This window comes from Amphibalanus amphitrite, unplaced genomic scaffold (assembly GCF_019059575.1).
Source record: "Amphibalanus amphitrite isolate SeventyFive unplaced genomic scaffold, NRLGWU_Aamphi_draft 000061F_arrow, whole genome shotgun sequence".
NCBI classification, from domain to species: Eukaryota; Metazoa; Arthropoda; class Thecostraca; order Balanomorpha; family Balanidae; genus Amphibalanus; species Amphibalanus amphitrite.
The window spans coordinates 1,367,555-1,379,214 of NW_024881557.1; the positions used below are offsets into that span (position 1 = coordinate 1,367,555).

The 11,660-nt window shown below is 54.1% G+C and overlaps 2 protein-coding genes across 3 annotated transcripts; both read left to right on the plus strand.

Annotated features, from left to right (window-relative positions):
- Positions 1 to 203: 203 nt before the first annotated feature.
- LOC122378576 lies at positions 204 to 5,491 on the plus strand. 2 transcript variants are annotated; one of them, XM_043359810.1, is made up of 2 exons: positions 204 to 3,471; positions 4,347 to 5,491. In XM_043359810.1, exon 1 carries the CDS (start codon positions 831 to 833, stop codon positions 3,429 to 3,431), a length of 2,601 nt encoding a protein of 866 aa, XP_043215745.1. In that variant the 5' UTR covers positions 204 to 830; the 3' UTR covers positions 3,432 to 3,471; positions 4,347 to 5,491. The 2 variants fall into 2 exon arrangements, with proteins under 2 accessions (XP_043215745.1, XP_043215744.1); XM_043359809.1 differs by having other exon boundaries at positions 241 to 3,344.
- A 555-nt stretch (positions 5,492 to 6,046) lies between these two features.
- LOC122378563 (protein stum-like) lies at positions 6,047 to 9,398 on the plus strand. The gene has a single exon (XM_043359769.1). It carries the CDS (start codon positions 6,131 to 6,133, stop codon positions 9,125 to 9,127), a length of 2,997 nt encoding a protein of 998 aa, XP_043215704.1. The 5' UTR covers positions 6,047 to 6,130; the 3' UTR covers positions 9,128 to 9,398.
- Positions 9,399 to 11,660: the final 2,262 nt, after the last annotated feature.

The following is an 11,660-nucleotide window of genomic DNA, read 5'->3' on the forward strand; positions in this document are numbered from 1 at the left end:
TCCGACTCCGACTTCCAAAATCGACTCCGACTCTGACCCAATTCCTGTCAGAACTTTCGACTCCGACCGACTCCGACTCCGGCTCCGCAGCCCTGGCTGAGTGGTGTTCCTGTTCCCACTGTGCGGTGTTATGTCTCAGCGCTATGGGCGGTCCATACACTGTGCGGCGGTGTTATGTCTCGCGGTGCATGTGGCCGCGGTCCAAGGGCGATAGGGCGCTGGGCGCTGGCTGCTCTGCGGTGTTGGACTCGGTGCATGTTTTGACCCGTGCGCTCCCGCCCCCTCTCGGCCGGCTAGCAGGGGCCAAGGGCGTTGCAACCGGACAGTCGCCCTGCTGAGTGCAGAGAGTATCGGCGAAGCGGGAAGGGTGTTGTTTCGGCGAGTGACGTGTGATTAGTGAGTCGCAGCTCGCAAGTGAATTATTCACTGATTGAACGTGAGTGACGTGTGGAATGTGAGTGACTCAGTGATGATGTCTGGCATTGCGCAATAAGTCTCGCCTCCATCTGAGATTGCCTCTCCCATGAAGCCTGCGCGGTAGAATGTCATGCATCCAGCATCACTCAAAAGATTGGGCTTGAGGCAAGAAATAACTAATAAGAGATGCCTATATGGATGCTGAGTTATGGGCCACTGTGGAACTGAACACGCTACGGTAAATCAACTATCAAGTGTCAAAAATCTCCTGAGCTGCTGACTGTGGGTTATGCTGCATTAATGACTAATGTTTGGTTTGTGATTCATCCGTGAGCTGCGGCCTGCGACTTGCGAGCCAATGCTTTACGAGCATTCATGAACCGTAGTCCGTAAGTAGCGAAATATGAGCCACTATGAGTCACCATTTGCAGCGAGCAGCTCATGAGTCGCCGGGTGATACGCACAACGACGGGGAGGACCAGCCGGGCAGTGGCCGGGAGGAACAGTCGCGCAGTGGCCGGGAGGACCAGCTGGACCAGTCGGGCAGTGACCGGACGGACCGGAAGGACCAGCCGCGCAGTGACTGGGCGGGCCAGCCGTGCGGAGGCCGGGCCGACCGGAAGGACCAGGCGGACCATCTGCTCAGTGACAGGGCGGACCAGCCGGGCAGAGGTCGGGAGGACCAGCCGTCCGGTGCCCGTGATCCGGTGGATCTGCTGTCGGCGCGGCTCGGTCCTGACTCAGCATGCCGCCGTCTGCTGTTCGACACCGTGCTTCTGGATAAAAACCTGCTGACCATGGAGCCGTCGGCCCTGCAGGCGTGTATAGTGCAGCAAGAGCTCGAAGACGCGATCTTCTGGATGATCAGCCGGCCACTGATGGAGACGCTGATGAACCGACAGAGCAGGAGGGAGCGGCAAAAGGCAGCGGAGACCCTATATAGCAGAAAGAATATCCTACAGACCAACAAGGAGCCTGCTTCAAGGCAATGGCAGGCCTCCAGAGCCGACCAGATCACCAAAAGGCAGGAGCAGGAGACCACCAGAGTGGGAGAGAAGCCCGTTCCACTAGACCGGGAGTCTGCGGAGGCGGCGCTGTGCGGGCTGTGTCGTCCTGGAGGGGAACCTCGAGTGGTAAGCTTTAACCGCTCGGGCAGTCGGGCAGAAGGACTGGACGATGGGGTGATTGGTGGTCAGTCTGTCTCCGACCATGATGTGATGCTGGAGATGGATCTCGGGGCAAAGTCAGCAGTGGTAAGCCGGGATCCGCCGAGCCGGGTGTCTCTGAGCGAGGCGCCGCAGCTGTGGGTTCGGCCCACCGACCGGCCGGGGTTCGTCACCCTGCACTGGACGCCCACGGTCCGGTGTGAACACGAGCGGGCGGCGTCGGCTCTGTCGGCACAGTCGGTGAGAACGCTGATGTGGGAGTTTTGTCAGATCCTGTACCCGACCGGCGCCGAGCTTGCCCGCCCCGGTCCGGCGGTCAACTTCAGGAAGCCGGAGCACAGGAACGGCGGAAAGGATCACGTTCCCTGTCAGCGTCTGAAAAACTGGTGGCCCCATCAGGAGGAGTTCCAAGGACGGCATCGCCAGGCAGAGTTTCCGCCGAGAGCGGTGCGAGACGATATGTGTCGGTTCGGCGTGCACCTGGTGCCGACCGGCATGCCCGGCAGCGCCACCGAGATGATAGAGTGGCGTGTGTCCTTCTCCAGAGCAGAGGTGGTGGCCGTCCGCCTCCTCAGTCCAGTGCAGCACGCCACCATCACCACACTGAAGAGCATGAAGAATATCATGAAAGAAAGCATGCCTGTTGAGCAGAGCGACAAACGCACGCTAAAGTCGTACTTCATCAAAAATGCCGTACTCTGGCTAGTACAGGACAACCGGAGTGAGGTGTGGACGGGAGTCAGCGAGGGCGTCTACATGGCTCTGAACTGGTTGGAGGACCACCTTAGTGCTGGCGCCATACCCTGTTTCTTCTGGCCCGCGATTAACCTTGTGGCGGAACTCACCTGGGACGATCTACAGGCCATCATCACTGCGGTCCGTGGCATGCGGGAGCACGCAGACCGCCTCCTCCTGACCCGCTGTGTCCAAGCCCTACCTCTGGACGTCCTGATGCAGGGAGACCTGGAACCTCTTCCGGAGTTGGAGCTACGCCGCCGGCTGGGGCGACAGATGGTGCGCAATGCGGTGTTCTTTGGGACGCTGTACCGACTGGACGCACCGTGCTGGGAGAGCTGGCACAACCACTTCCTCCCCGCACTGGGGCCAGCGGGACAGCATCGTCTCCTACAGCGGGTGTTCAGAAGAGACTCTGGTTTGTACACACAGCAGTGCTTCCTACTCATGGCGTGGATGGTGGTGGATCAGACGGATCTGACATCCGATGGAACGTCCTGCGATGAGAAAAGTGAGGAGTTGGGTGACTCTCACCTCGGTGAGCTGAGAGAGACTCCCGCTGAGGACCTGGTGTCCCTGGACGCCGCGCCGCTGCTGGCTCTTCTCACCGACCGAGACCTGAAGTACCTTCTGGGCGACACTGCCGCGGTGTTCGCCTGGTGGAACAGGCAGCTTCAGCTCCCGACCGACTGTCGGCCAGCCGGGATGACGGCACCGCTGGACACACTGCGAGGCAGAGCTGAGCTGCTGCTGCAGCCCGACCTGCTGCTGCGGGCCGTCGGTCACTCCAGCCCACAGAAACTCGTCCGGTGGCGTCGAAAAGACCAGGAGTACGCTGCCAGCTTCAAGGACAACTACACCGCTCCCTACTCGCTAAGCCAGTGCCGCCGTGAGCTGGAACTGATTCGATTGCGCGACGTCGTGTCCAAGCTGCAGGACGGTCTGGGTGAGGAGACTAGGAGTGAGCTCCTCGCGGCGGCCACCCTATGGAACAAGAGTGTGCGGAAACTGCTCCTGTATGACCGGGTGAGGGAGGAGTACAGCCGAGTAAAAAGGTCGTGGAATGACCAGTGGGAGCTACTGCCGTACCTGTTCCGGTCACAGAACCAGTAAGAGCTTCTGCAGGTCCCGTTTCCATAGGATCCCGACGAAGGTGAGACATAGGCAGCAGCCGATGACAATACTGATAATGATACGCTTATTGCTTATTACTTAAAGGAAATAGTTCACTTTTTAACATGGGTTTTGAACTGGAATAGCAGTTCCGTAGCTTTGGCTGAGACGAGCATAAATCAGGAGCTTTTACAGCCCAACGATCACCCTAGGCAAAGATATTCTATTTCTCGTCCCGAAAAAGGTGTCTTGCGTTGAGGATGTGTGCCTTGCATATATTTCCATCCAGTATGAAAAGAGCATGGGTCCCGAAAATTCTTCAGAAAGTAGAGAAATTATCTACGAGAACTCTAGAGAAATTCTCGTACTGATCAATTAGGACATTCAGGGGAACATTATCAGATCGAGCAGATGGCCCAAATGCCGGTGGCTGCGATAATTTCTCTGTTTCTGAAGAATTTTCGGGACCCATGCTCTTTTCATACTGGATCGCGTGTGCCTTACAGAAACTGAAAAGTTCTTCCTATATCAAAATATAGAAAATAATCTTTTGTTATAAAAAGGTTTTATTTTCTTTGCTGATTATTTTGAACATAAAAAATCATAAATCCGTTGCAAAAAAAATAATTTCGTGAAAGTGAACTATTTCCTTTAAGCATGTTCGGGAAACATCTGCTAGTAGTACGAAAATGACTTGATTGCTACTACTGTCAAGTGGTGTCATTCTAAATAGTCATACCCATTAGTCGGAATAACGATTTACGGGACAGAGTACATTTTATGGGTGGCGTAATGATAAAGCAGTCTCTTATATTCGCCCTTGCAAACCAAGGACGGGTCAGGGACTCAGGTGCCCCAGTGCCTCTGCTCCGCTGTCTTGGGGTTAAGCGGAATGGTCCCGTTTGTGTCCGACAGGATGACGGAACTCCTCCGAAGCCGGAACTGATCGGAACCGTTCGGATTCTGCGAGGAATTGCACTGATGTCTCGAGAGACAGGTGCGATGACGTGGAGAACTGAACTATAGTGCGAAACCGCGAGGAACTGATCCGATGCTGTCGGGAACTAGTGCGATACCGCGAGGAAATGGTCCAATGCCGTGGGAAACTAGTGCGATACCGTGAAAACGGATCTGACACTGTGGGGGACTAGTGCGATACCGTGAGGGATTCATCCGACACTGTGGGAGACTAACTAGTGCGATACCGTGAGGAACTGCTCCGACACTGTGGGGGACTAGTGCGATAGCGCGAGGAACTTATCCGATGCTATGGGGAACTGCAGCGATGCCGTGAGGAACTGATCCGATGCCGCGAGGAACTCATTGGAAGCTTTCAGAGTGTCGGATGTCGGCCATCCAGGGACGTTTGTCGCCGTCGTTGGCAGGCAAATGCAAGGTAACCTACCGTCACGACAGTAATGTAGTTTCTAAACTTGAACAATGCCGAGCTGACGATTCAACGAATACCCGACATTACTCATAAATGACCCTAAATCATCGCGTCATTTTTCAAGACAGCTTGATTCAGAAAAAGGAAAGTAACGTCAGGTAACGGGCGAGTGATTTGGTACCAGATATTATCAGTGCATAATCCCTTCTGAGTGGCCCACGATCTGTTGCGTGCATATTTTGGACAATGTGAAGGTTCAGCTAACGTTTCTGGTCCGTCGGCTGGTGCCTAGGAGTGAAGTGTCGCCGGATGCTTTCGCCTTTCAGCAACGTATTTACTATTTTCTACCCCAAAAGCTCTTTGGCTGCTTGTTACAAGTTGATCTGAGTTATCCCGAACTTTTGCAGTAGGCTGGATTGTTAATGTTATGACAGACATGTTTTTAGTGGGATTGACCTGAAGAATGAGTCGCCCTGTGGTAGGCATTGTTTTACGTGGTCTTCACTCATTACGCATTTATCTCATATAGTGGTTGATTGATATAGTACAGACTATATCTAACTACAGTGTGATTGATAAGGTATGTGATGACCGCTAGTGTTACTCCTCATGGTTTTCACGCGGGGCTTTCCTCAAAGTACTTTGTCCAATACAAGTCGCGTCAATTCAACCTCGGTACGTCATATTTATACAACGATAAGGTGTGACAATTGCGTGTGCTACAACAATCATTTGTACCTAGGGGCGGGTGCAAGTGACGCTCTCTTGCTTGAGAAAAGTTCCGGTTATAAATGGGTGGAGTTAAATCTATGCTCCATTGGAATCGTAGCATGCCAGCGACTTGCCATTCTGTCGTACAAACACTGCTCGGACAGGTTGCCCTCGTGCGTCACCAGACACTGCAGGTCACCCCTCCCCCCCCCCCGCCGAGGGCCGGAGGCGAGCCGTGACTGGAACGGCCGTCGGCGGCGACACTAATCGTCGGTCATAACGAGCGCCGCCGCTGACCGTGCCAGGCCCCCGGGGCATCAAATTGTTCCCACCGGGGGTCGGCACTTGGCCGCACAGCACGCGCCCCGTGGGTGATTATGGACGGCGGCCGCACGGAGGTCATGGTACACACTCTGCTTCGGGATGGGGTACGACCACACTCCCCCTCCCCGCGCACTGCTTCGGCCGCCGGCGGAGGAGCAACACGTTTCCGTTCGGGGCGGAGGAGACGGCCGATAGCTCTGAAGTTCGCGTGTCGACCGGGGCTCGTCGAAGCGGTCGTTTGTTCAGGTTATCGTGCGGCTAATTCGCCAGGACCATGGTGTCCACTGGCACGGGCGCGTCCGACGATTCGGAGCCAGTCGATCGGCACACTGCGGGAGACAGTGCTGGTCAGCCGGAACGGGACCTTCAGTCGGCAGCGGCGGCGGGCCCGGCTGGCCAGCGCGCCGGCCAGTCCTCGGACCACGTTCCAGATAAGTCAGCAGAGCCGTCGGAGCAGTCCTCGGATCAGTCCTCTTATCAGTCCTCAGATAAGTCCTCTAACCAGTCCTCAGATAAGTCCTCTAACCAGTCTTTAGGTGAGTCCACTACTAAGTCTTTGGAGCAGCCTCCGGAAAAGTCGTCTGATCAGCTACCTACTCAGTCCTCAGATAAGTCCTCAACTCAGTCACCGGACCAGGCCTCAGCTAAGTCCTCCAGTCAGTCTTTGAAACAGTCCTTGGAAAACTCGTCTCATCAGCCCTCTCATTCCTTAGATCCGTCCTCAAATCAGTCCCATGACCAAACCTCAGATAAAACCCAAAATCCACCACCGGAGCAACCGCTAAATCAAATATCTAACCAGTCCTTAATCGAAACCTCTGATCAATCCTCTGATCTTTCTCCTGGGCAGTCATCTGGCGAACCCATCAGCCAACCCTCTGCCCGATCCTCTAGTCAGCTGGCTGAAAAGCCTTCACAGCAATCTTCTGAAGACACCCCAGAGAAGCCTACTACCCAGTCCTCTATCTCTAGCGCCGCCCTTTCCACCGATCAGGCAGGTTCCGTAGTCATCCATTCAAGTGTCACTACCACTCAACCTCATTTGCTACCTGGGCAGCCTATTCCTTTACCTAAACACCCAGATTCTTTAATTGTTCAGGCTGATAATTCCCCTGAACAATCTGGCACACCCAGTCAGTCAGATTCCTATCCTGGACATCTTGAGACTCTCCTCGAAGAGCCTGACCTATCACCTGGACAGCCTGTGTCCTTACCCGGGCAGTTTGACCCCTCGCCTAGTCAAAATGACCGCGTAGGTAAACAGCCTGTCTCATTCTCTGGAGAACTTTCCACCGTCGCCACCGTCGAACAGCTCCTTCCATCCTCTGCTGAAGCGTCGTCAGCTTCTTCGTCGTCGCGACCGACGCGCAGTCCAAAGCCGCCGAAGATCCGCATCACCCGGCCTCCGCGCGAGTCCTCTGTGTTCGCCTCGCTGCTGCCGGGCCGGTCGCGCGCCGGACCAGTGGCAGAGAGTCGGGCCAAGTATCGTGCCCCGACCGTCCCTCGCCTGCCAGCCGTCATGTCCGGAAGAAGAACGGCGTTCGGCGGCGACTCTGCTGATCCCGCTCGGCAGAGGACCTCTGTGTTCGACCGGCTGTCGCGGCCGGACACGAGGTCGCGTGGCAGGAGCAGTGTTGTGCAGGAGCGGCCACAGCCGCCTGCGGTGGCAGCAACGTCAACTGACGAGACAAGTCGGCCACGTGCTGAGGAACTGTATGACCGTCTCATCAGCGGCCGTTCCCTGCACGACCAGCCAGACTCTTCCAGCAAGGAGATCTCGGCTCCGCGCACGGTGGCTGCGACGGTCAGTGTGACAGAGGAGAAGCCGGCGACGCCGCCCAGACTTGTTCCGCCGCTGCCGAGACAGCCGACAGTTGCCAGCATCAGCATCGAAGATGAAACGCGTCCTGCACCTCGTCAAATGCCGGGGACGTCTACGAAACAGGCCGCAGCGACGAGAGGCAGCGTATTCGACAGGCTGTACGGAGCCAAAACAGGCAGAGTCAGAGCCGGGGCGAAAGGTGAGCAGAATGATGGCAGTGCCGCAGTTGCGAGTGGAGCTCCCCCTCACGATGGATCGGAAGCGAAGGATGCCAAGGAAAATGAAAAGAGCCAGGCAGTTAATGGTCGCAAAGGCAATGCTGATGCAGGGAAAAGGAAAGACACTGTTACGAAGGACAGTCGTGCAAAGAAGGAAAAGGCAGCTAAAAGTGAGGTAGAAACGAGCGATGAGACCGACAACACCACGAATGACGACAAGACGGGACGAAAACGGGACAAGCAAAGCTCTCTCTACGACAGGCTTTTCGCAGGCAAACCGACAGCAACCACCAGCGAGCGCACTTCACTGGTGGAAGAAAGGGAAACTGTGAAACGTCAGGAGGCCAAGAAACGCATCAACAAGCGAAAAATACAGCCGAAACCTGAGAAGCGTCCGACGGAGGTACCGAAGCGCGCTCCAAGAGCCCCAGCTCGCCGTCAGGGAGGCAGCGTGTTTGACCGGCTTTACCGCGGCGTGCCGGTACACGCCACCCGCGACAGTGATCTTCTGACACCCGAGGGAACTACTGATCAGTCGCGGACCCGCCGTCGCAGCAGTGACGCCAGCGCCAGCGACCAGGATAGCGAGCCCGAGACTCGACCACGCTCCAAGTCGCCGGTGAAGCGCTCCTCGAGCGGCATCCACATGGCGGACGTGGCGCTAGTTTCTGCGGGCGAGGAGAGCCGCCTCCAGCCGGGCGTCCTGCCGCACGTGAAGCGCACCAAGGCCTTCAGCATCTTCGGCGTGCCGGTGGTGTTCCCGGGCCGGCTGTTCGGTCGCCGGAAGCGGGAGGACGGCGACGTGGAGAGCCTGCGTGAGAAGGGCCCGCAGCTCGACCCGAGCATGGTGAACACCACCTCGATGGCCCGCGGCGCCATCCCAGTTCTGCCCCGCTCCGCCGCCTACCTTTGTCTGCTGCTCAATATCTTTCTGCCGGGTCTGGGGACGGCAGCCAGCGGCCTGCTCGTGCACTGCATGGGTCGCACTCGCTATTCGGTGGAGACGACCAAGCAGGACCGTTGGGCGAGCACGTGCACCAACCTGGTGGTGGCGCTGATGCAGCTGTACACGCTCACCTTCTGCCTGGTCGGCTGGTTCTGGAGCGTCGGCTGGGGGGTCATCATGGTGACGGTGGCTGACCAGCACCGCTCGCTGCAGAGCATGAGCGCCGAGGAGCGCGCCGCCCAGACACGCCGCACTTCGTTCCAGCAGCTCATCAGCAGCGACTGAACGGCGGAGGGCCAGGCGCGGCACGGTAGTGGAACGGCCCCCAGACGGCAGCAGAGCGGCGTCCCAGCGCGCGAAGTCGCGTGACACCACCACCACAACAGTGTGTATGTCACTACGTGCACCACATATCTACATATATGTAGACGTTTGGAAATAGAGAACTATTTTGTGATCATGCGATAGTGCAAGTTGCTTGGAATCAGTAAATTAATAGCTAGTTTTAACCCTCGCCGGCACAGGGGGGTTGATGCAACCCCCCTAAGGTTTTTCGCGAATAACTCGCGTAAAAAGCGGCCGATCGCGACGAAACTTTCAGTACCCTCGCATTGATCAATTTAACACCTACCCTGAAAATTTCATGACCCTGACCTAGAGCACTTCATGGGCCGGATAAATCCGTTATCCACGGATAAATCCGCGGACCGGATAGGATTGGATTCTAAATTTGTTAAAAAAGAACGGATATGGGCGGGCCGGATTTGGGAATTGAAGGTTGAACCCGGATCAAAACGGATCAAAATTTTAACATTCAACATTGAAGTTAAAAATTATTCTAATGTGTTAAGCGGCAGCAGAGGTTTGATTAAAGTAATAGTAGTAGTAGTAGGTTTATAAGCATGGTTTTTGGAACCATGATGGTCTGTGAGATGTATGGCTGTCTGGTCCCTTAGATTGAATTTGTTAGTCCAGTTTTGGGTGAAACCAGTTATTGGTGAAACGGATTATTACGGATATTTTTTGGAAGTTTGGCTGCAATACGGGCCATGGGTGGGCCGGATTCTGATATTCAAAGAAAGGCGGATAATGGGCGGATCTGGATATGACTTGCCGGATATGGGCCGGGCCGGATCCTAAAAAGCCTATCCGTGAAGTGCTCTACCCTGACCCAATTGACCTTTGACCTGTGACCTCTTTTCCGAGACCATGTTTGGCCAGAATCGCGATTCGGCGTATGTCGGCTCGCATTAGCCGCGCTTTTGCAAGCTTTTCGTGGTTTCAAACGTTCAAACATGTGATTTGATGTTGCTCCCATACATTAGGGTGGGTGTCAAGGTCACCTGAAGGTCAGGTCAGGTCATTGACCTTTGGTGACCTCGGGTGACCTGGGTTCACTTTTTCGAGTTTTACATGTTTCTAAGCTAGTTCTTGGAGCTGAATTCGAATTCAGCAACCATTTGAACATTTAAGAAGTAGTTTTGGTGCCTTCGTAACATGTTGCGAAGCTGTCAGAGGCGGTTGACACGTATTACGAATACCCGTCACAACCCCTACCGGTTGACCTGACCTGACCTGACCCGACCTGGTCTAAATGCTTAAAGACATCATCTCTGATCAAAACTAACACGATATTCGTGATCAGCACCCCGGAAAACCACATAGCAGCCACACTTTACGACTTTCTAACAGGTCCCGATTTTCCCGGTTTTCGGGTCATTGACCTGACCTGGAAGGTCACCCGATGACCTAGGACCTTAAAATTCGGTATCATCGGCTTCCTCTCGTGACGGGCAACACGCTCGTTTTTTCCCGCGAAGCTCTAGCTCGATCAGGGGCCAAACGCGAGGGGGGGCGTACCAACTTGTGCCGTCGAAGGACGGAAAATGGCCTGTGCCGGCAAGGGTTAAACATTGGTCTATATGTTTTTGTGCACGACACATTATAAAGTGGCATACATTTTATCGATTGGCGTTGCATTGACGTTAGGCACATGTGTAAAACAACGATCTTCTGTGCATAGTGCTTTTGAACTTACCATTTGCTTTTCTTGTTCTCTCGCCTCAGTCGATCCATTTGATATGAAGTAGCTAAACTCATCATAATTAGTATTTAGTATGTATTTTTACTAGTTACAAAAAAAATTGATATAGGTAGGTAGTCTACACTGTGCAGTCAAGTAAGCAAAGGTACAATAGGTACGCGTAGTTGTAACAAATACGATGCGATGTTAATAATCCTAGGTAACTATTTGGCTCTTTGGGCACAAATATATGTGCATGTCTACCTGTGACCGTTTTTAGCCTAGGTATCATTGATATTTATTATCATAATGGTCAACAAATTGCTATAACTGTATATGCTATACCTGTGCTATAAATTATAACTACCTATTGTACTTGGGCTCAACCTGATCTCCCTCGGGGGCACGTGGGTCTAGGTACCGATTTTAATATTGTTATTTCAGATATAATTTATCAAGTCACTATTATCTAATGGACATTGACGTAAAGGCTTAGGTACATTTATCTTTCTTTGGAAAAAAATTGGGAATTTTAGCGCTTGACAAGTGATAACACAGGGACGCTTTTACAAGAACGTTCGTGGTAAAGTCAAACAATAGCAATGCCCAAAGAAGTGAGATAGCTATAAGAATATTTGTGCACATAAGTTATATAGCTACAGAAGGTAGCTATATAAGTGTATGAACATCGCAGATATCGTCGCCATTAATCGTAGCTGATGCGTGCAGGGCACTTGCCTCATGCCTGACCATTGACCGGCCTTCTTCAGCGCGCAGACAGGACGCCTCTTGTAT

Excerpts from the sequence above, each read along its gene's own strand:
- LOC122378576 (XM_043359809.1), top strand. The coding sequence starts at position 831 with ATGAGTCACCATTTGCAGCGAGCAGCTCATGAGTCGCCGGGTGATACG. Across the intron at positions 3,345-4,346 it reads AACTGCTCCTGTATGACCGG|GATGACGGAACTCCTCCGAA; the intron begins GTGAGGGAGGAG and ends TGTGTCCGACAG.
- LOC122378563 (XM_043359769.1), top strand. The coding sequence starts at position 6,131 with ATGGTGTCCACTGGCACGGGCGCGTCCGACGATTCGGAGCCAGTCGAT.